This window comes from Loxodonta africana, chromosome X (assembly GCF_030014295.1).
Source record: "Loxodonta africana isolate mLoxAfr1 chromosome X, mLoxAfr1.hap2, whole genome shotgun sequence".
NCBI lineage: Eukaryota > Metazoa > Chordata > Mammalia > Proboscidea > Elephantidae > Loxodonta > Loxodonta africana.
In genome coordinates this window covers 158,947,443-158,970,659 of record NC_087369.1, presented here as the reverse complement: position 1 = coordinate 158,970,659, position 23,217 = coordinate 158,947,443, and the positions used below count along the sequence as shown (strand labels likewise).

Here is a 23,217-nt window from a genome sequence, read left to right as displayed (position 1 = left end):
TTCTAAGGAAGCACCATATCGCTTTCCAAACTGGTTGTACCATTTTGCATTCCCAGCAGCAATGCCTAAGAGTTCCAGTCTCTCCACAGCCTCTCCAACATTTGTTATTTCCTGCTTTTTTTTATTCATGCCAGTAATATTGGGGTGAGATGGTATCTCATTGTGGTTTTGATTTGCGTTTCTCTAATGGCTAGTGATCACAACCATTTCCTCATGTGCCTGTTGGTGGCTTGAATATCTTCTGTTCATTTCCTTTGCTCATTTTTTCATTGGATTATTTGTCTTTTTGTTGTAGAGGTGTTGGATTTTCCTGTAGATTTTAGAGATTAGACCTCTGTTGGATTTGTCACAACCAAAATTTTTTTCTCAGTCTGTAGGTCTCATTTTACTCTTGATGAAGTCTTTAAGGCTGCAAATCTGCATAGAAGTAGACTGCCATGTTGTTCTCCCACAGAGCGGCCGGCCGATAGGTTCCAACTGCTGACCTTTTGGTTAGCCAAGCACTTAACCCCCTTCCCACCAGGGCTTCTCGTGACCTACGCTAACAGGAATAAAATAGTCTCTCTCAGCTTGGCAGCCCCCCTTTTTCCTTTTTCTTTTGGTGAGAAGTGGGGGGAAGCTTCCTGGGTACTGTGATTCTATCATCACTGCTTCAGCAGACTCAAGGCCAGATCTATATATTACCAAATAGCAGGATGGCTATGGAAACCATTTCAAGCAGGTTTTTGGGTGTTTACAAAGATCCAGACATTCGGCATCATATAAATGTGACCTTAAGTTTTACTAGGTGAACACAATTTCATCTGGTGGAAATTGATCCAGTATTTTCCAGATTAAAAAAACTCCCCTTTGATTCCTCATTTCCATTAGATATTTATTGATTTCAATTTTTCAATTTTCATTTTGTGTATATGTGGTTTTTGTTTTATTGAGACAAATAGTAAAGTACACAAATCTCAAGAATACAACTCGATGAAACTTTACATAACTATACACTTGTGGAGCCTCCCCACAGATCAAGAGATAGGATATTTTCAACACCTCAGATGGCTTGGTTGGCCCCCTTCTACTCAATGCCCCCTACAAGAGGTAAGTAATATTCTAACTTTTGTCTGTATAGATTAAGTTTTGCGTCTACTTGGAACTTCATATAAATGGAACCATAGAGTACGTTCATTTTTCTGGCTTCTTTTGCTCAACCCCATGTCTATGAGATTTAGTCATGTTGTATTGATGCAGTAGTAGTTCATTCTTTTTTACTGCTGGGCAATATTCGATTTTAGGAATATACCATAACTTATTCATCTAGTCAACTGTTGTTGGGCATTTGGGTTGTTTCCAATTTTTGTTTACTGTGAATGAAGCTGCTATGAATATTCTGTGCGTGTGTTTTAATGGACATACGAGCTCATTTCCAGTTGTTCCACTTCCTTGTTGATACTTGGTATTGTAGGTATTTTATTTATTTTGTTGTCGTTGAAAATATACACAGCAAGATATACACCAATTCAACATGCTTCTACGTATACAATTCAGTGACATTCATTACATTCTTTGAGTTGCGCAACCATTCTCATCCTCCTTTTCGGAGTTGTTCCTCCCCCATTAACATAAACTCACTGCCCTGTAAAGTTCTTATCTAATCTCTTTTGATCCCAAGCAGATAGATCTTGAAAGAGCACAATGCTCAAGGCAGACATTTTTCAGGAGTTAAGCTAAACTATTGTGTGCTTTTAAGGGGGCTTCAGAGGATATTTTTGGTTTAGGGTTTAAAGATTATCTCAGGGCAATAGTCTCAGGGGTTCATCCAGCCTCTGTGGTTCCAGTATTGTAGGTATTTTTAAACTTAGTCGGTCTGGTGAGTGAATGGGAGTATATAATTGTGGTTTTAATTTGCATATCACTGATGAATAATGATGTTGAGAACCTTGTCACATGCTTATTGGCCATGTGAATAAGGGTTAGGTTAAGGCATGGCTATCCTATTTTGTGAAGTACCTGTTCAAGTCTTTTGCTTATGTTTTCATTATATTTGTCTTTTGCTTGTGTGTAGTTTTTTAAATATTCTGTATACAAGTCCTTTGTCAGATATATGTATTGTGAATATCTTCTCCCAATCTGTGGCTTACCTTTTCACTATATTAATGGTATCCTTTGATGAAAGAAGTTCTTAATTTTAATGTTCAATTTATCAACTTTTTTTACGGTTAGTGTTTTCGTATTCTATTAGAGAAATCTTTTCCTATCCTAGCCCTCTTGTTTTTTTTAAAAACCAATTTTAATCTTTTTTTTTTAGAGGAGCCTTGGTTGTTTTGTTTTTAATCTATCCACTTTGTAATCTCTAATGAATCTGACCTCTTCCTATTATGATTTGTTCATGAAATTAACAAGCTGATAATGACAACAACACCCATCAAACAAAATTAAATTTACTCAAACTTACTCAGAGCAAGATTGTATCAACTTACTGAAAAACTATGTATGTCACTATTGCAATTCCCAGGAAAATGGAGGAGATTCCACATCCAGTATACGTTATAAGCACCAATATCCTTTCATTCACTGCATCCACTGTAGCCCTGGACAAATCCTGAGGAAAGCAATATACTGCATTTCATACATTCGCTAGAGCATGTTTATGGCAAAACACAACCAGTGCTCACTAAGAGTAGATTCCCAGGATCTGTAGCATCTCTGCTACAGCTCTTATCAAACCAGAATATGAGGATAGGTATATGATAAGACTTTATATTGTTTGTTGAATAAGCCTAGTGCAATTTACTGCGTACAGTGCATGGAGGGCCACCAAAACAGTGGCAGAACATTTAGTCCTTGATTTTATTGTCATTAGCATGTTCCACACTTAAAATAGATGTGAATTTGGGATACAAAGTGAATCATCTGTACTGAGTGTCCCAAAACACTACACAGAACGTAGAAAAAAAAAATGATCCTTTCCCTTAGACCTTAAATAACTTTCGTAAAATTGAGACAACTTTCATAAAATTAAGAGACAAAATGAGCTTTAGAAACCCCACAGTCCAGTAATTTCTTAGCCTGAGCTCCGTAAGAGACTTGAAATATCATGGAGAATTGTTTGAATATATGTGTGCATTGGTCTGAGAAGATCTATATCTTTCATCGGATTATTATAGAGATTTATGACTCATAAAAGGTTAAGAAACACTGGTCCTACTCCAGTAGTTACCATCTAGGAGCAATATTTGGAGACTTGGGTGGGGAGAACGTGGCATCTAGTGGGTAGAGGCCAGGGATGCAGCTAAACATCCCACAATACACTGGGCAGCCCCCCACAACATAGCATTATTTGGCCCAGAATATCAACAGTGCCAAGGGTGAGAAACTCTGACCTACTCCAGGATTTCACATTTCAGAAGAAAAAAATCCAACCTAATCAAGATCATATAGCTATGAGTGACAGAGCTGGAACAAGAACCCTGGTCTTTTAACTCTTATTGTAATATTCTAGCCAATGTGGAAAGATCTAAAGAAAATTCTTACAATTCAACAAGTATCAGTTGTGCATCTCTTATTTTTTTGAATAAATACTATAGAAAAAAAATATAGAACAGACTCTCAGCCCTCAAGGAGCTTACCATTAGCCAGAAAAACAACTCACACATGTGACACATGCAGATAACAATATATAATAAAGTAACTTCAGAGAAGTAAGAAAATACTTAGATGTGGGTAAGGAAGAAGGGGCACATTTGAGAGCCATCATGAGGGGCAACTCAGCAAGTCCCAGTGTTAGGGGTACCACAGGGAATGAAGGTAATAGAAGAGTTAGTTACGACTCTGAGGTTTTAAGCCTGGGTATGCCAATTGATCAAATAACTGTTGTTAGGTTAAGTACTGCAAGTACTAAAAAAATCTTTCATGAACTGCAATTTGAAACTAATTATTAAAATTTTGATGACATTCCCTATAACCCAACAGTTTTACTTCAATTGATTTATTCTACAGACATACTTACAGTGTTTTGACAGTGTTTGAAGACAAATGAATAAATAAGTGTATTGCAGCATTCATAATAGAGAAAAACAGTAACAACTAAAATGTCCATCTGTAGGAGATTGGTTACATTCATTGTGTTAAATCCAAACAATGAAAAGCAATAATATTATTTTAAAAATTGAAGCACTTGCCTGAAAGGTGTCATATATATTCCATAACCCATTGCCATTGACTCGATTCTGACTCATAGTGACCCTATAGGACAGAGTAGAAGTGCCCCATAGGGTTTCTAAGGCTGTACATCTTTACAGAAGTAGAGTGCCACATCCCTCTCCCAAGGAGCTGCTGGTGGATTCAAACTGCCAACCTTTTGGTTAGCAGCCTTGTTCTATGAATTACTAGGTAAAAAAAAGCAAGTGGTAAAAACAGAATAATTTGAATTACAGTAATGTGATCTCGTTTTTATAAAACAAAAATGTATATTGATATATACATAGAAAAAGAATCTGAAAGAAAATACATACCAGACTGTTAACAGTGGTGATCTCTTGGGAGGGAGATTAAAACTCCATTGCCATCGAGTCGATTCCAACTTATAGCAACCCTACAGGACAGAATAGAACTGCCCCATGGGATTTCCAAGGCTGTGATCTTTACAGGGAAACCCTGGTGGTGTAGTGGTTAAGAGCTACAGCTGCTAACGAAGAGGTTGGCAGTTCAAATCCACCAGGTGCTCCTTGGAAACCCTATGGGGCAGTTCTACTGTGTCCTATAGGGTCGCTATGAGTCAGAATCAACTCCACGGCAATGGGCTTGATTTTGGTTTTTTGATCTTTATGGAAGCAAACTGCCACATCTTTCTCCCCTGGAGCAGCTGGTGGGCTCAAACTGCTGACCTTTCAGTTAAAACTGAGCACTTTAACCACTGTACCACCGGGGCTCCAGGGAAGGGAATTACAGGGGGCTTTTTTTGTAATAAAAAAACCCACTGCCGTCAAGTCGATTCTAACTCCTAGTGACCCTATAGGACAGAGTAGAACTGCCCCGTAGAGTTTTCCAAATGGAAACCCTGGTTGTGTAGTGGTTAAGTGCTATGCCTCCTAACCAAAAGGTCAGCAGTTTAAATCCACCTGATGCTCCTTGGGAACTCTATGGGGCAGTTCTCTGTCCTATAGGTTGCTATGAGTCAGAATTGACTAGATGGCAATGGGTTTGTTTTGTTCATTTGTTTGTTTCTGTAATGTTTGAATTTTGAGGAGCAGACTTTAATTTTATGAAGAGAAAAAATTTGTCTGAATCTGCTCTACTTTGGATTAAAAAAGGGAAGGGGGCTCGTTTCTACTTGGGCATCAGTTTTCCGTGACTTAGTTCACACATACGTTACTTGTCTGTAGTCTAATAAAAAGGAGCCCTGGTGGCACAAAGGTTAAGCACTCAGCTGCTATCTGAAAAGCCAGCGATTTGAAACCACCAGCAGCTCTGCGGAGAAAGACCTGGCGAGCTGCTCTCGTAGAGATTACAGCCCAAGAAACCCTATGGGGGCAGTTCTACTCTGTCACATGGGGTCACTATGAGTCGGAATAGACTTGAGGGCACCCAACAACAACTATCTAATAAACGTTGTCAAACTTCTATGGAGGAGTGATTAAGAGACAACTCACCATTAAGACTCCAAAATGGGTGAGGTGGTCACACTGACAGATTGTGTAATTTACATTTGTCTCATTTACTGTACAGCCTGACGAATTCCATCCACCTAGGCCACCTGCAGGAGACAGAAGTGAATTTCAAAGCAATTTTGTTTTCTCAGAAATGTTTAGCTTCCCATTATATACACCATTTGAATGTGTATTATAATTAGTATTGTTTGTTAAGACAGCAAGATAAAGGTATAACTGAACATTGAAATCAAATTAACTCTAATAGGCTAAATTGACTTTTGGGGGACTTCATAAATGGCATAAATTTTGGCTGTCACTGTCCCTGTTCTTGTACCATACTTCTACAGTTCAGGAGAGACTCTAATCATGAACAACAGTTCTGTCGCCATGATGGAATGACAGCGTAAAGGCTGCTTTTTAAGTAGCCAACAAATGGGAAACAGACAGAGCTAGAATGTTTTGAAGGACATGAAGCTGACACTTGGGCATACCCTGTGGGACTGAAAGAGACATCTGAAACAACCGGTTCAATCCAGAAGTCAAATGGCCTCAAGTGCTTTGTGCCCAAGCCAGATCCCAGTCTGGGGATGCTTAGGGCCAACTAGAGCCTCTGGTCTACTTGACGCCTGCCTAGTTTCTCGCTCCTGAGCATAATCAGTGTTCTAGAACCTAGCCCTCAAGCCTTCATAACCTGTAGATTGCAGGTACCCGATTCAAAGTAGAACCTCTAGGGTGGCACTAAGCCAAGGGGTTTATCCTAGGCCAGGCATCTAAGTGTGATCAAAATGTGTCCATCCAGGATAACTCCATAGATTTTAGAGGTCCTGGATCCACAGGTTGTGGAGGGGGGGTGGGGGGAGGAAGGGTGACCTAGGAGGAGCCCAGTAACTGGCATTAATGAACACATAGATCAACTTTTTGAGGCTGTGGAGAACTAAGCTCATCTCTTTACACGACTCTTATCCTGGAAGACTTAGAGGAGGCAGAGAAAGCCAGTGCTAGTTCTGTTGTAGGAAAGAAGTAATGCTCCTAAACCTAAGGGAGTAGGGTGGGAAGAGAATTTCCCCTTTTTCCCAGGGTTCCAAGGATACTAAAAAGGAAACGTTCCCAGGCAGCGTTTCCACAGGTCAAGCACTCCTTACATAGCCACTCCTGGCATTCCAGGGGAAATTGGTTCTATGTGGGAATTCTCTATCCCTGGAGAACCAGTGGGGGTGACAAGCCTAAGAGGGACCTATTCAGTAATCACCTTCACTAACCCTTTCTCTTACTGTCCCCAAAGACTCATATATTATCCAACCAGGAAGTCTCATCCCCCCAATGAAGAGATAAAGAGATAAGGACCCAGAGATAAATGGCCTGCTCCAAAGCCACACAATGTAGAAGTGAGAAAAAAGGTAGTAGATGTTGCAAATCCTCACGGAAAAGCCCAGAAAAAGAGCCCAGTATTCATTCCTCAACCATCTCCAAACAACTTGAAGCTACTCCGCACTGGGCCTTCCAATTTTTTTTTCTTCCAACTTTGTTTACCCCTGAGTTATGTGATTTTTATAGTCTCACTGTCATGGATTGAATTTTGTTCCCCAAAAATACGTGTATCAATTTGGCCAGGCCATGATTCCTAGTAATGTGTGATTCTCTACCATTTTGTCATCTGATGTAATTATCCTATGTGTTGTATTTCCAACCTCTGTGATGTTAATGAGGCAGGATTAGTGGCAGTTATATTAATGAGACTGGACTCAATCTACAAGATTAGGTTGTGTCTTAAACCAATCTCTTTTGAGATATAAAAGAGAGAAGCGAGCAGAGAGACATGGGGACCTCATACCACCAAGAAAGCAACCCTGGGAGCAGAGCACATCCTTTGGATCTGAGGTTCCTGCACTGAGAAGCTCCTAGTCCAGGGGAAGATTGATGATAAGGACCTTCCTCCAGAGCCAACAGAAAAAGAAAGCCTTACCCTGGAGCTGACGCCCTGAATTTGGATTTCTAGCCTACCATCTACATGCGGTATTTCTGTTATAGCAGCACTAGATAACTAAGACTCTCCCAAATAAGCCTCTTATCAAAAAGGAAGATGTTTTAAAAATCACCATGCCCTAATCAGATACAAAATTCATAAATTTTGGTCAATCAGAGGGTGTGTTAAGACAGTAGCTTCAGTACAACTCCCTCTCATTCAACTGCCAAACAGCAAAGTAGTCAGAGGCAAAGTCTCATTGAGAGCCAAAGACAAGACTAAAAAAGGAAGAAAAATACTTACCGTTCTTGCCAAAGTCCCAAAAGGCACAGTGAACTTGACCATAACTCTGGAAAAAGATAAGTCAAAGGTAAACACCTTTCCTTGCAATAGTTACCACACAGTGACAAATATATACTAGTGTTTTCCTTTCAAAGTTCTTCTAACAGTAAACACACACACACACACACACGGATTGTTTGTGAGTTCCTTTTAAGACTAACCTCATTTAACTCTGGGTTTACATGTGAGAAAACATTATGTCACTGCAGGGAGATCTGGTATGTGGTACTTTCAAATATGTGGTAACACTGGCATTTGACCCCCCTCCTGGTACAGGGTAGGTATTCATGTTCCCTGTGAGGCTTTGGAATTTGGGGCTCACAACTGAGATCAAGTGCTATGGGTACTCATTTGGACTGCCTCCTCCTTAGGCCTACTGAGCATTCCCAAGGCCTCACCATCTCCTATAGTCTCCAGGGAACTGAGGGTTAGTCGAGGTGATTGGAGAGCTATGGCCCCAGCCCAATTCGAGAGAGCTTACCCATCCAACATGTTTCATTTGACATATATTTAATTCCTTCTCATTTTTTAAAAATTCCCTCCCTCACTCTTCCTTCTCTTCTTCCCTTCTAGAATCAAGACCACTGAAAAATATGCTGTACCATATGGTCTTTTAGATTAGGAATGAAGGAAGCTATTAAGGCTTCACACTGGACATATATTAACATCAAAGAATGGCAAAGCAGTTCATTCTTATACTAAAGTTAAATTTGATCATTTAGCAATATATACCTTATGTTATGCCAGCTGACTATGAGTTTAGTCCTTTGATGATAATTAATGCACATTTTAATGGTCTTTATGGAAATTCAAACACTACAAATGTTCAATTATTTTGAATGAAGTTGTTTGCCTCACTCAAAAGTAAATGGGATTAAATATCATTTAGTGTGATGGGACAACCAAAATATCAACCAGTCCCAAGTCTCTCCCCTGCCAATCTGTCACAATGCTACAATGCCCACCATTAGTTATCCCTTTAGGATAAGGCATATTTCCAGAAAGCCTCAGTTACAACACACCTCTGCTACCTGGAATGGGACAGTCTTCATTAAGTCTTAGAATCACATCTGTTAACTAGCCATTTATGTTTGACAGGAAAATCCTGGTGGGTTTCTGAGGCCTTTTTATTCTGAGATGAAAATGGATGCGTTACCGAGCTTCCTTCAATGTGGTGCAGAGTGATAACCACTGGGTCAGCCAAGTTCTGAATGGACATATCTGAAATGCTGGCACTCACAACATATGTGGTTAACGCTTTAGTGAAGTTTTTGATCTGCAGATGAAACACATCAAGAAGAGGAGTTCAGGTCCTAAATTTCTAATTTCTGACATGTTAATAATCAACCTAGAATTTTGAAGTAGGACACACAGGATTAGGTACAGGGATGCAGAAAATAAAATCACAAGCTGAGAATGAATTTTGAAAGGTCATTTAGCCCATCTCCCTGTCTTCACACAAGGTCTCAATTATGCCAATCTAGAATAATCCATTCATCCATCCATACATCTAAACATCTAGCCAACAAGCATGGATTCATGCCTGCTACTCAGTACTGCATTAGCAACACAATAGAACTTTCTTTGCTTTGATAACTCTCCAGACCCTGACATTTCACAACTTACTCCAGTTCTAATCCTCACGCATCCTTATCTATTTTTAAGGAGCCCCTCCTTGTAAGGAACTTCAAACAATCATGTGTTAGTGATAAACCGCTTCCCGTTCTACCCCCACTGGAGATGGAAGCCAGTTGATCAGCATCCAACTTAGTACAAGTCTCTGAAGACAGCCATCTCCTCCCTAGGAGACCATAAGCTCTGAGGCCAGAGCACAGGCCTTGTGCATCCTGATGTCCCCTGCCTGGTTTAGCACATAGCAGTTATTTTATCCAGTGCCCACTGGAAGCCAGGTACTCTGCCAAGTGCTTTCCTTACATACGCTATCTTCAGTCCTCTCTGAAACCATACAGGCATTTTTCAGACAAACCAAGGCTTGGAGAGGTTCGAAAACTCGGACACAGGTCACACAGCTGGTGAATGACAAGGCACTGATGCTTAATAAATGTTGGTTTAAAGGAAGGGAACTGGAGTGTACCTGTTGAGATGTGGAGCTTACTAATTAATGGGGCCAAAGTGCCATGGGCCAAGGCTCCAGAAGGCAAGCCAGCTAGGAGATTGCCTCTTCTGGAGCACATATGAAGTGACCAGAGACGGGGCAGGTACAAGACAAGAGGGAGAGGAGGCAAATACTCTGTGCACTTGTCAAGAGAGCCTAGAGGTGAGCCCACATGATGTCCCTGGGAGAGCCTACCAGGCCACTTGTAGATGTCAAGCCCACACATTTCTGAAGGAACAGTGTCCAGATCCCCACTCTGCCCCACCTGAGCCCTGTAGACACCGAGAACTGAGGAATTGTGAATGCAGCCTGGGACTTCCCTGGAAGCTACCTACTTCCTGTTCCTAATTCTGTTCATCCAAAGCTAGCCTGATGGCTCAGTGCTCCCTTCTCAGTGGAATTTCCCCGGGGTAGGCCCTGGTGGTGCTGTGGTTAAGAGCTCAGCTGGTAACCAAAAGGTTGAGAGTTGGAATCCACCAACCACTCCCTGGAAACCCTATGGGACAGTTCTCCTCTGTCCTACAGGGTCACTATGAGTCAGAATCAACTCAATAGCAACAGGTTTTTACGTGTTTTAGGCCGATAGAGAGATAGACCAGTAGCAACATCTGATAGATAGGGCCCTGGCTAGAAGTCGCGGGACCAAGTACTAGCCAGAGCTCCCTTGTTCCTCAAAGTCTCCTTTCCTCTTCTGAGCCATTGGTGACATGAGGAAGGAAAGTAGGCCAGATAATAGCAAGGACCCTCCCAACTTAGTCTAAGAGATACAGTTTTCTGTAGTGGAAAGGCTAAAGGAGGAGACACACACAATGACCCAGCACTTAATTAACCTAGTCTCTGGCTTTATTTTACTTACCTACAAAATGATGGCCATGCAGGGAAAAAAACTACATTTTTTACCCATATACCCCCTTTTCAGGAGCCCTGGTTGCGCAGTGGTTAAGCACTCGGCTGCTAACTGAAAGGTCAGCAGTTCGAACCCACCAGGCACTCCATGGGAGAAAGATGTGGCAGTCTGCTTCCATAAAGATCTGCAGCCTTGGAAACCCTGTGGGGCAGTTCTACTCTGACCTACAGGGTCGTTATGAGTCAGAATTCATTTGACGGCACACAACAACATACCCTTTTTAACTCTATGCTCAAGCCATACTTTACCTATTTCACCTCCGGACCTTTATACAAGCTGCTGCCTCTGTCTGAAACACTCTTCCCTACTCCCTTTCACCTGCTAACTCCTGTGAGCCCGCAGGTCTCAGTGAGACCTCCCTTGCACTATGCCTTTCCTGATCTCCCAGATGGGGAAGCACCCTCCTCAGTGCTCCAACAGCACCTGTGCCATGTTGGACTGGCCTGTTGCCTTGTCCCTCTCCCCAAGCACTGAGACTACTGGAGGAGTGGGGGGAGAAGGAGGTTCATGCTTTCCAAGAGTGGTGTTGTATCAACGATTTTTAAGGCAATATGCTATATTGAGGAGCCCTGCTGGTACACTGGTTAAGAGCTCGGCTGCTAACCAGAAGGTTGGCAGTTCGAATCCACCAGCCACTCCTTAGAAATGCTATGGGGCAGTTCTCCTCTGTCCTATAGGGTTGCTGTGAGGTTCAAATCAACTCAACGGCAACAGGTTTGGTTTGGTTTATGCTATAATAACAGTTAAGATTTTGATCAAAAGATGTTGGAGGAAGCAGTGTGAAAGCAAGGCTGTGAGACTCAGGGAAAAAGTAGCTAAAGGTGGGCATCTTTTGTAACTGTGCCCAGGTCCCAGCCTCAGTTCACCCACTTCTCTGTTCTCCCTCACCAGACTAAGTTCCACGAGGGCAGGCACCACATCTCCCTTGCTCACCATTGTATTTCCAGCATCCAGCACCATGCAGGACACATAGTAGGGATTCCGTAAGTATTTGCTGGATGAATAAATGACTGAGTGAATAAATGAACAAATTGTGTCACTGTCAGCAGGACCCTTCCCCTCTCCGGGCCTCAGTTTCCTCATTGGTAAAATGGGGAGATGGGACACAATGAGTTATGGGGGCCCTTCCAACTCTGAGTTTGATGGCAGGCTAGTTCTAATCCTCCTTCATCCGGCACTGTGACATCTGTAGGCTAATTCTGGCAAAGGTCTTTAATCCCTTTCAGTGGAAGGTGTGAGTGAACAAAAATTACTTATTAAGTGTAAAATCTATGCAAAACAAGTTTAGGTCTTATTCCATGAGACCAGCATAGCTCTCTGAAGAAAGGAGAGACGTTATAAACAAAATAATGGCATCTCAGATGATACAGAAAACTTACAAGCCTATCAAAGGAGTCAGAGTGTTATGCACCACTTTTTTCATTTTAATTAAAATTCTTGTTTACTAACTGGTTTGTCTTGGGTCCAGTCTATTTTTTTTTTCCATTAGAAAGCCCCAATCAACATATATTTACTGAAAACATGCTGGGTTCCATGAGGAATAAAACACATCGGAGCCATGACATACGCCACAACCTACTTGGGGAAACCAGTCTAGCAACTAGGAAGAAGTGCAAGGCAAGAATACAGGCAGGGGTGTGGAGGAGGACAGGGGCTCACAAACTCCAGGCAGGCTTTCTGGGTGGTATTTAAGCTAAACCCACAAGACTATACAGAATTTAGAGGGACAGGGGAGCAGCTAGTGAATTCCAGGGGAAGGAAACATCCTATAGACATAGCTAGAGGTGATTACTCATGTGGTATATTTGAGTTGTCCCAGTACAACATCAGTCAAAATAACTCCGTGAATATTTAACCATCAGAAATTCACCCCTCTAGATAACCTCTTTAGAAATGCAAACACATCTGGGCGAATTAATGTATTGACCTCTTTAATACATGAGATTTGGAGTCAGATGGCCCGGGTTTGACTCCTAGCTATGCCACTTCTTAGCTATGTGACCTTGGGCAAAATTACTTAACCTCTGTGTCTTAGTTTCTCATGAGAAGTAAATGGGCTAATGAGTGTGAAAATTTACCATCAACAGTATTTATCACCATCAACTTCACACAAACTTGGATTGCTATCTTCCCAATACCTAGATGAGATAGGGTGGGTGGAAGGAATGGGTCTTTTGTTGAGCAGAGATCCAAGATAGGGTAATAATAATAACAATGCAAAAACTTATATGGTACTTATTATGTGGCAAGAATATTCTAAACATTTTATGTGTATTGACCACTTTAATCCTTTAACATACCTATACCAAAAAAACCAAACCAGTTACTGTTGAATTAATTTAAACTCATGGAGACCCATGTGTTTCAGAGTAGAACTATGTATCACTGGGTTTTCAATGGCTGTTTTTTCAGAAGTAGATCATCAGGGCTTTTTCCTGAGGTGCTTCTGGGTAGACTTGAACCTTCAACTGTTTAGTTAGCAACCAAGCACTTAACTGTTTGTATCACCCAGGGACTCCTTAACAGCCCTGTGAGGTACTATTATTACTCTCCTTTACAGAGGAGGAAACTAAGGCACAGAAAGGTTGAGTAAATTGCCCAAGGTCCTACAGGTAGAAAATGGTGTAGTCACGCTTTGCACTCAGCCAGTTTGGCCCACGGCTCCATGCACTCTTAACTACCACACCATTTTGCCTTTCTGTTTTAATCATGGATAAGGACTGGAGGACTGGAGCCCTCAGAGAAGGTTCTGTGGAGGCAGTGAGAAGGAACAACAAATCCCTGCAGGACACCATCCAGCTTCAAATCAGTTTGGTCAGAGAGAGGGGGTACGTTGGGTTTACGGAGCCAGGGGAGATTCGGGAGGAAAGCAGTGACAAGCTGGAACAGTCTTTCATGACTAGAACTTGCTGTTCTTTCCTGGCTTTGAAACATCTTCAGGCCTCTGTTTTGTCATCAGATATTCTTTAAGGTCCTTTCCAAAGCTGAGAAGCTGTGAAAATTAAAAACTGTAGAATATCATTTAATGTAGACATTGATTCATGTTGACGGCCAGGGGTTGCGCTAGATTTGTGGAATAAATCACAGAACATATTTTAAAATAAACAGAACATCATGAAAATAGCAAGAGTTCATAATTCAATGAGTCACTGTATGTCAGCCCAGGAGGGTTACCTGAGGCAAGAACTTACCTTGAAGAGTGAAGTTTGGCCAAAGAAATTAAACAAGACGGTCTGTAAGTTGTTAAGAGGAATTCTCTCCCTCAATGATTTAGGCAAATATATGGAAGCCAAGATCTTCCCCAGAGGGACTTCACTTAAGTAAATCTGCCATGAAAAGCCAGAAAAATGAAAACTGGTGTCTTCACCCATCATAGTAAAATCCTCCCCACTTTCCATCCTTGCCCCAGCCCCAGTGTCAGAGATGAAGAATGGTAACTAGCTTCATAAGCTATGCTACAGCTTTCTCCCTCTCTCTCTCTCTGTTTTTCCCCCTCCCCACAGAGGTCAAGACATGACCCTGGTACACATAGACATACACGCAGCCCACATTTTTTTCCCCAAGCCTATCTCTGAGGTTCTCTCCCTTTAGCCTGCTTCCTTCCACCTGGGTAATAATAGAAGTGTGAAAGGCAATGACAAACTATGAGATTTGTCCTGATTCTCAGAGATAAAGGCCAATCTCTGAAATCAGGCTACCTTTCCCCATATTGCTCTGGTAGAGAAACACACACACACAAAAAACGATAGCATTAGACACTTTTCCCATAGTTTACAGAGCAATGTTAATGTCATTGGGTTGCACATATAAAAATGTTAAAATGGCAAATGTTTTCTTACATATGTATTTAACACAATTATAGATAGATACAGTGCGGCAGGAAAATGAGGCACTAGCCCTTAGGAATTCTTCTACAGGCCCACTATCATAAGAATTTGCTGATTTGACTGGTTTCTTAGGCTGGGTTCTCTAGAGAAGCAAAACTAGTAAAGTGTATAAGTATACATAAAAAAAAAAAGAGAGAGATTTATATCAAGGAAATGGCTCATGAAGTTGTAGAGGCTGGAACGTCCCAAGTCTGTGGGTCAGAATAGAGGCTTCTCTTGATTCACGTAGCTGCAGGGGCTGGCAAACCCAAGATTGGCAGTTCAGAGAGCAGAGCTCTTGCTCACAGGCTGTGAAGATCAATGAATCCCAAGATTGGCAGGCAAAACCACAGGTAAGCTGCTAGCTCAAGTCCCAAGAACCAGAAGTCAGACTAACAGGAGCCATCTGCAAGATCCAGAATGAGCAAAAGCCCCCAAGCCCTGCTAGAATGTCCACTTACATTCAATGCAGGCCACACACTCAAGGAAACACCCTTTCAACTCATTGGCTGCTCACAGCAGATCCCATCATGAGGGTGATCACATATCAAATTTCAACAGAGAAGTGATCACAACATTATACAAGTGCCAAAACACTGAGAATCATGGCCCAGCCAAGTTGACACACAACCTTAACCATCACAATTGGTAATAGTATTTGATAAGCACTAGAACATTTTTAAGAGTGAAAGAGGGTTTTTTCAATAAAATTACACAGGGGTTATAGCTGTAAACAAGGACTCTCCCAGGCAAAACATTTTGTATGGACACCCTTGCATGCATTCTCTCATTTAAACCCTCTCTTTTTTTTTTATCAACCCTGAGAGATATGTTGTATTATGACCATTTAAAGTGATACCAGGAAATGGGGGCTCAGAGAGGTTAAATGACTTGCCTAGGGTCACAAAGCTTGGATGTGTTTGAACAAAGATATAGACCAAATCTATGTGACATTGGCCCACATTTTTCCTATTTTCCATGCTGCCTCTCAAGGAACTATTATCTAGATGGGTGTGTTGTGGGGCAATGAAAGATTATAACACTTCTAAAAATGACTCCTGAATCTAAAAGTCATATGGCTCTCTGGTACAAATAACTCTGCTAGGGCCACTGAGTACCATGGAGAGGTTATGACTTAGCTTCAACACGTAAGCAGTCTGGTACCAAGAATGTGATTGGGATTAGTTGGTTTGTTTCTCTACCAAGGTTTATAACAGAAAACCCAGAAGTAAACAAAATGCAATGGGAAGTCAACTTCTGTTTCCAGTATGGCTGAGTAGCTCCAACTGGGCTTGACCCTCCTGCAGAAAACAACTATGAACTCTGGACAAAATACAAAATAACAATAACTTGAAGGCACTGGAGAGTGAACAAAAGCAGGCAGATTCTGGAAAGCAGTGAGTGCTTGGAAAAAGGGAATGTCACAAGGTGAGCTACCCATTTTGACAGCTTTTAGCCTGATGATAGGTATGATCGTTAAGGTTGCGTGTCGACTTGGCTGGACTATGATTCTTAGTGATTTGGCAGTTAAGATGTAGTTTGGCAGTCATATGATGATGTAATCACCTCCATGATGGAGTCTGCTGTAAGTAGCCAATCAGTTGAAAGGGAGTTTCCTTAGAGGTGTGGCCTGCATCCAATATAGGTGGACTTTCTGGCAAGGGTCAGGGGCTTTTGCTCCTTCTGAATCCTGTAGCTAGCTCCTGTTCATCTGACCTCCAGTTCTTGGGACTTGAGCTAGTAGCTTACCTGTGGCCTGGCCTGATGATCTTGGGATTTGTCAGTCTTTACAGCCTGTGAGCAAGAGCCCTGCTGTCTGTCCTGCCTATCTTGAATTCACCAGCCTCTGTGGCTACGTGAATCAGGAGAAGCCTGATTTTTACCAACTTGTGTAGCCTGAAACTGATCAAACATGCAATCAAGATACATTGATAATTACTGGTGACTGGAATGAAAAAGTTGGAAACAAAGAAGAAAGACCAGTAGTTGGAAAATATGGCCTTGATGACAGAAAGGATACTGGCAATCACATGACAGAATTTTGCAAGACAACGACTTCTTCATTGCAAATATACTTTTCCAACAACATAAACAGTGACAGTACACTTGGACCTCACCAGATGGAATACACAGGATTTAAATCAACTACATCTGTGGAAAAAGACAATAGAGAAACTCAATATCGTCAGTCAGAACAAGGCCAGGGGCCAACTGCAGAACAGATCATCAATTGCTCATATGCAAGTTCAAGCTGAAGATGAAGAAAATTAAAACAAGTCCATGACAACCAAAGTATGACCTTGAGTATATCCCACATGAATTTAGAGACCATCTCAAGAATAGATCTGATGCATCGAGCACTAATGACCAAAGTCCAGATGAGTTGTGGGATGACATCAAGGACATCATACATAAAGAAAGCAAAAGGTCATTAAGAAGACAGAGAAGAAAGAAAAGACCAAAAGGGATGTCAGAAGAGACTCTGAAACTTGCACTCGAAAGCAGAATAGCTAAAACAAATGGAAAAAATGATGAAGTAAAAGAGCTGAACAGAAGATTTCAAAGGGTAACTCAGGAAGACAAAGTACTATAATGCAATGTGCAAAGACCTGGGGTTAGACAACCAAAATGGAAGAACATGCTCAGCATTCCTCACACTGAAAGAACTGAAGAAAAAATTCAAGGCTCAAGTTGCAATATTGGAGGATCCTATGACCAAAATATTGAACAAAGCAGGAAGCATCAAAGGAAGATGGGAGGTCAGTACAACTGGACTAAACCAAAAGCAAAGAAGTTTCTTGAATAAACTGAATGTTTTGAAGGCCAGTGTAGCAGGGGTGAGGGTTTGGGGACCATGGTTTCAGGGGACATCTAAGTCAATTGGCGTAAGAAAATCTATTAAGAAAACATTCTGCATCCCACTTTGGAGAGTGGCGTCTGGGGTCTTAAACACTAGCAAGCGGCCATCTAAGATGTATCAATTGGTCCCAACCCACCTGGATCAAAGGAGAATGAAGAACACCAAAGACACAAGGTAATTATGAGCCCAAGAGACAGAAAGGGCCACATAAACCAGAGACTCCATCAGCCTGAGACCAGAAGAACTAGATTGTGCCCAGCCACAACCGATGACTGTCGTGACAGGGAACACAACAGAGAACCCCTGAGGGAGCAGGAGAGCAGTGGGATGCAGACCCCAAATTCTCATAAGACCAGACTTAATGGTCTGACTGAGACTGGAAGGACCCCAGTGGTCATGGCCCCCAGACCTTCTGTTGGCCCAGGGCAGGAACCATTCCCAAAGCCAACTCTTCAGACTGGACAATGGGTTGGAGAGGGATGCTGGTGAGGAGTGAGCTTCTTGGATCAGATGGACACTTGAGACTATGTTGGCATCTCCTGCCTGCAGGGGAGATGAGAGGGTGGAGGGGGTTAGAAGCTGGCGAATTGGACACGAAAAGAGAGAGTGGAGGGAGAGAGCGGGCTGTCTCATTAGGGGAAGAGTAATTGGGAGTTTGCAACAAGGTGTATATGGGTTTTTGTGTGAGAGACTGACTTGATTTGTAAACTTTCACTTAAAGCACAATAAAAATTAAAAAAAAAAACATAAAATACTTAGGAATAAAGTTAACAAAGTCCCTGGGTAGTGCAAATGGTTAATCACTTGACTACTAGCTGAAAGATTGCTGGTTCAAACCCACTTAGAGGCGCCTCGAAAGACAGGCCTGGCGATTTGCTTCTGAAAGGTCACAGCCTTGGAAACCCTATGGAGCAGTTCTACTCTGCACACATGGAGTCACCATGAGTCAGAATCGATGATATCAACAACAACAACAAAGTTAACAAAAGACATTCAATACCTCTCCACTTAAAACTACAAAACATTGCTGAGAGAAATTAAAATAGACCTAAATAAATGCTTCTGGATTAGAAGACTCAATATCGTTAAAAATAAATTCTCCCAAAATTGATTGATAGCTTCAACTCAATCCCAATCATAATTCTAGCAAGTTTTTTTGTAAGAAATTGATAAGCAGATTGTAAAACTCCGATGAACGTGAAAAGTGCCTAGAAGAGCCAAAGCAATCTTGAAAAAGAACAAAGTGGAAGGACTCACACCCTATGAGTTCAAGACTATAGGAATCAAGACAATGTGGTAATGGCGTAAGAATCTACAAAATATAAATGGAACAGAATAAAAGTCCAGAAATATACTCACACTTACACAACTATCTGATTTTCTTTTTTTTACAAAGGCACCGAGGTAAGCCAATAACCTGTTGCCGTCAAGTCAGTTCCGACTCATAACGACCTTATAGGACAGAGTAGAACTGCCCCATAGAGTTTCCAAGGAGCTGCTGGTGGATTTGAACTGCCGACTATTTGGTTAGCAGCTAAGCTCTCAACCACTGTGCCACCAGGGCTCCTCTAATTAAGCCAACAGGGAAAGGAAAGTCTTTTCAACAAATGGTGCTAAAATAACTGAATATCTATATGGAACAAAGTGAATACTAACGCCTAACTCACAGCATACACAGAAATTAATTCAAGCTGAATTCTATGATTTCATTTATATAAAGATCCAGAACAAACAAATATTAATCTATGGTGGAAAAAACCAGAACAAACAAATATTAATCTATGGTGGAAAAAAATATGAGGACAGTGGTTGCCACTGGAGGTAGTAGTTGCAGGGATTGACTGGGAAGTGACATGAAGGGACTTTCATGGGTGACAGTGATTTACTGTATCTTGAAAGAGGTTTGGGTTACACAAATATAAATATTTGTCAGTCTTTGGCAAATGAATACTTAGGATTTGGCCATTTTCCTGTAAAAAGAAACCTGACCTTCCAAACTGTTTTGAGCAGGGGTTGGCGACCTATGGCCTGCAAAAGACTGAAGGAATGATGTGTGCTAGAAAGGGCCCAGGCCTGAAAGCCATTCAGACATAGGTTTGAGTCCTGGCTCAATCATTATGCTGTGTGAGCTTGGGCAAATTACTTCTCTGATTCCTTATCTACACAAAGACAACAGTAGCAAAATGTCTAGAGTATAATAAGCACTCCAGAAGTGGAAGCTAATAGTAAAGCGACACTTGAGATGACTTCGGGTCACAGGGCCAAAGGTGGTATCATTGCACATCTCACAGACACCATTCCAATCAAGGTGTTAGCTTACTAAAGGATGTTCCCTGGGATATTTGTATTTTCATAAGGTCCCCTGAAGGTTAAAACCCTAAAAAAAAAGGGCACCCTCTTCTCCTTCACAAGGAGTAAATGAATGAAGAATTGGACCAGTACTTGGGGAAATTGGTCCTCATTGCCTCTCAGTTCCCTGAGCTACACTCACCTCAGGGTCTATGCCTTCTTCAAAAGAGCGAATGCTGAAGACCATCCCTTCAAATCTGTGATCCACCCGAAGCACAGCCAAAGCCAGCCTGGCCACCGTCAAATTTGCTGTGTTCCCAAAAAACTCCATCTTGTGACCGGCACGATCGATTATCCTCAGAATTCTGCAAGGAACCACAGATAGAGAAGAGTATTCCTACCTTTTTGATGACCAATCCATCCTCCTTACAAGATTTACTCAAGAAGAGTTTTCTTTGGGGTTTAAACTGCTATCTGTGACTTTGTTTAGGAATTATTAGGTAAGAGTGCTGCCTTTGGAGTTAGGCCTCGGTCTAAATCTTAGCTTCTCTAATTTCTAGTTGTGTAGGCAAATGAAATCGCTTCACCGAGCTTCAGATTCCTCGCCTACAAAGGTGGAGGCAAGGTTAGCACTGATTTCAGAAGATTAAATGAAACTGTTGCCTGTAAAGCCAGATTCTGAAGGGCCTCGTGAGCCCTGGTAAGAGGTTTGGATTTTATTCTAAGAGTAATGGAAAGCAAAAAGCAAGATAATGACAGGATCTGATATGTGCTTTAAAAGCTCACTCTGGCTGCTCTGTAGAAGATGGACCACAGAGGGGCAAGAGTGGAGACAGGAAGAACAATTAGAAGGTTATTGTAGAAGGTGGTGCAGTGGTTAAGAGTTTGGCTGCTAACCATAAATGTCGAGGTTCGAATCCACCAGCCACAACTTGGAAACCGTATAGGGCAGCTCTACTCTGTCCTATAGGATCACTCTGAGTCAGAATCGACTCAACGGCAATGGGTTTGGTTTTTAGGTGAGATATATTGGGGTTAGGGCTAGGATTGTGGTGGTGGAGATGAGTTCAGTAGTGTCCCCCTAAAATTAATGTCTTTCTTAGAACCTCAGAATTTGACTTTATTTAGAAACAGGGCAATTGCAGATGTAAGCAGTTAAGATGAGGTCATGCTGAAACAGGGTGGGCCCTTAATCTAACCTGACTAGTGTCCCTATAAGAAGAGGAGAAGAGAGACAGAGTTACACAAAGATGATGCCATGCGATGACAGAGGCAGAGGTAAGACTGATGCCAAGGAATGCCAAGAATTGCTAGTAACACCAGAAGCTAAGAGAAAAGCATGGAACAAATTTTCCCCTAGAGCCTTCAGAGAGAGCATGACTTCTAGCCTCCAGACTGTGAGTAAATACATCTCTGTTGTTTTAAGCCACCCACTTTGTGGTCATTTGTTACAGCAGCCCTAGGAAACTAATACAGGGATTAAAGAAAAAATGCACGCACAATGCCTCAATCAAGACTTAATTACTCCTTACTCTACCTGATTTTAGAACCTATTACACCGCCACAGTAGTCAAAACAGCCTGGTACTGGTACAACAACAGATACATAGACTAATGGAACAGTATTGAGAATCCAGACATAAATCCGTCCACATATGAGCAATTGATATTTGACAAAGGCCCCAAAACAGTTAAACGGGGGAAAAAAAATGGGGAAAGACAGTCTTTTTAACAAATGGTGCTGGCATAACTGGTTATCCATCTGCAAAAAAATGAAACAAGACCCATACCTCATTTCATGCACAAAAACAAGATCAAAATGGATCAAAGACCTAAATATAAAATCTAAAACGATAAAGATCATGGGAGAAAAAATAGGGACAATGTTAGGAGTCCTAATACATGGCATAAACAGTATACAAAACATTACTAATGAGACAGAAGAAAAACTAGATAACTGGGAACACCTAAAAATCAAACACCTATGCTCATCCAAAGACTTCACCAAAAGAGTGAAAAGATTAGCTACCCAGAAAAAAAAAACCCAGTGCCGTCGAGTCGATTCCGACTCATAGCGACCCTATAGGACAGAGTAGAACTGCCCCATAGAGTTTCCCAGGAGCGCCTGGCAAATTCAAACTGCCAACCCCTTGGCTAGCAGCTGTAGCACTTAACCACTACGCCACCAGGGTTTCCAAGATTACCTACAGATTGGGAAAAAGTTTTTAGCTATGACATGTCTGATCAGCACCTGATCTCTAAAAATCCACATGATACTGCAAAAACTCAACTATAAAAAGACAAATAACCCAATTCAAAATTGGCCAAGGATATGAACAGGCACTTCACTGAAGAAGATATTCAGGTAGCTAACAGATACATGAGAAAATGCTCACGATCATTAGCCATTAGAGAAATGCAAATCAAAACTACAATGAGATTCCATCTCACTCCAACAAGGCTGGCATTAATCCAAAAAACACAAAATAATAAATGTTGGAGAGGCTGTGGAGAGATTGGAACTCTTCTACACTGCTGGTGGGAATGTCAAATGGTACAACCACTTTGGAGATCGATTTGGCACTTCGTTAAAAAGTTAGAAATAGAACTACCATACGATCCAGCAATCGCACTCCTTGGAATATATCCTAGAGAAATAAGAGCCTTTACACCAACAGGTATATGCACACCCATGTTTATTGCAGCACTGTTTACAATAGCAAAAAGATGGAAGCAAACAAGGTGCCCATCAATGAATGAATGGATAAATAAATTATATTATATTCCCACAATGGAATACTATGCATCGATAAAGAACAGTGACGAATCTCTGAAACATTTCACAACATGGAGGAATCTGGAAGACATTATGCTGAGTGAAATTAGTCAGTTGCAAAAGGACAAATATTGTGTAAGACCACTATTATAAGAACTCGAGAAATAGTTTAAATAGAGAAGAAAATATTCTTTGATGGTTACCAGAGGGGGGAGGGAGGGGGGTGGGAGAGGAGTATTCACTAATTAGAAAGTAGATAAGAACTACTTTAGGTGATGGGAAACATAACACACAATACAGGCAAGGTCAGCACAACTGGACTAAACCAAAAGCAGAGAAGTTTCATGAATAAACTGAATGCTTTGAGGGCCAGTGTAGCAGGGGTGGGGGTTTGGGGACCATGGTTTCAGGGGACATCTAAGTCAATTGGCATAAGAAAATCTATTAAGAAAACATTCTG

General features: G+C 41.5%; 1 protein-coding gene across 1 annotated transcript in view; it reads right to left on the bottom strand.

Annotated features, from left to right (window-relative positions):
- ADGRG4 (adhesion G protein-coupled receptor G4) overlaps positions 1 to 23,217 on the bottom strand; it is a 131,490-nt gene that overhangs the window by 19,409 nt on the left and 88,864 nt on the right. Inside the window, exons 12-17 of the mRNA XM_064277642.1 lie at positions 20,185 to 20,347; positions 14,159 to 14,293; positions 9,101 to 9,220; positions 7,906 to 7,951; positions 5,640 to 5,743; positions 2,469 to 2,590 (exon numbers count right to left, since the gene is read on the bottom strand). Of these exons, the coding sequence (XP_064133712.1) occupies positions 2,469 to 2,590; positions 5,640 to 5,743; positions 7,906 to 7,951; positions 9,101 to 9,220; positions 14,159 to 14,293; positions 20,185 to 20,347 (690 nt within the window). The remainder of the gene's footprint in view (positions 1 to 2,468; positions 2,591 to 5,639; positions 5,744 to 7,905; positions 7,952 to 9,100; positions 9,221 to 14,158; positions 14,294 to 20,184; positions 20,348 to 23,217) is intronic.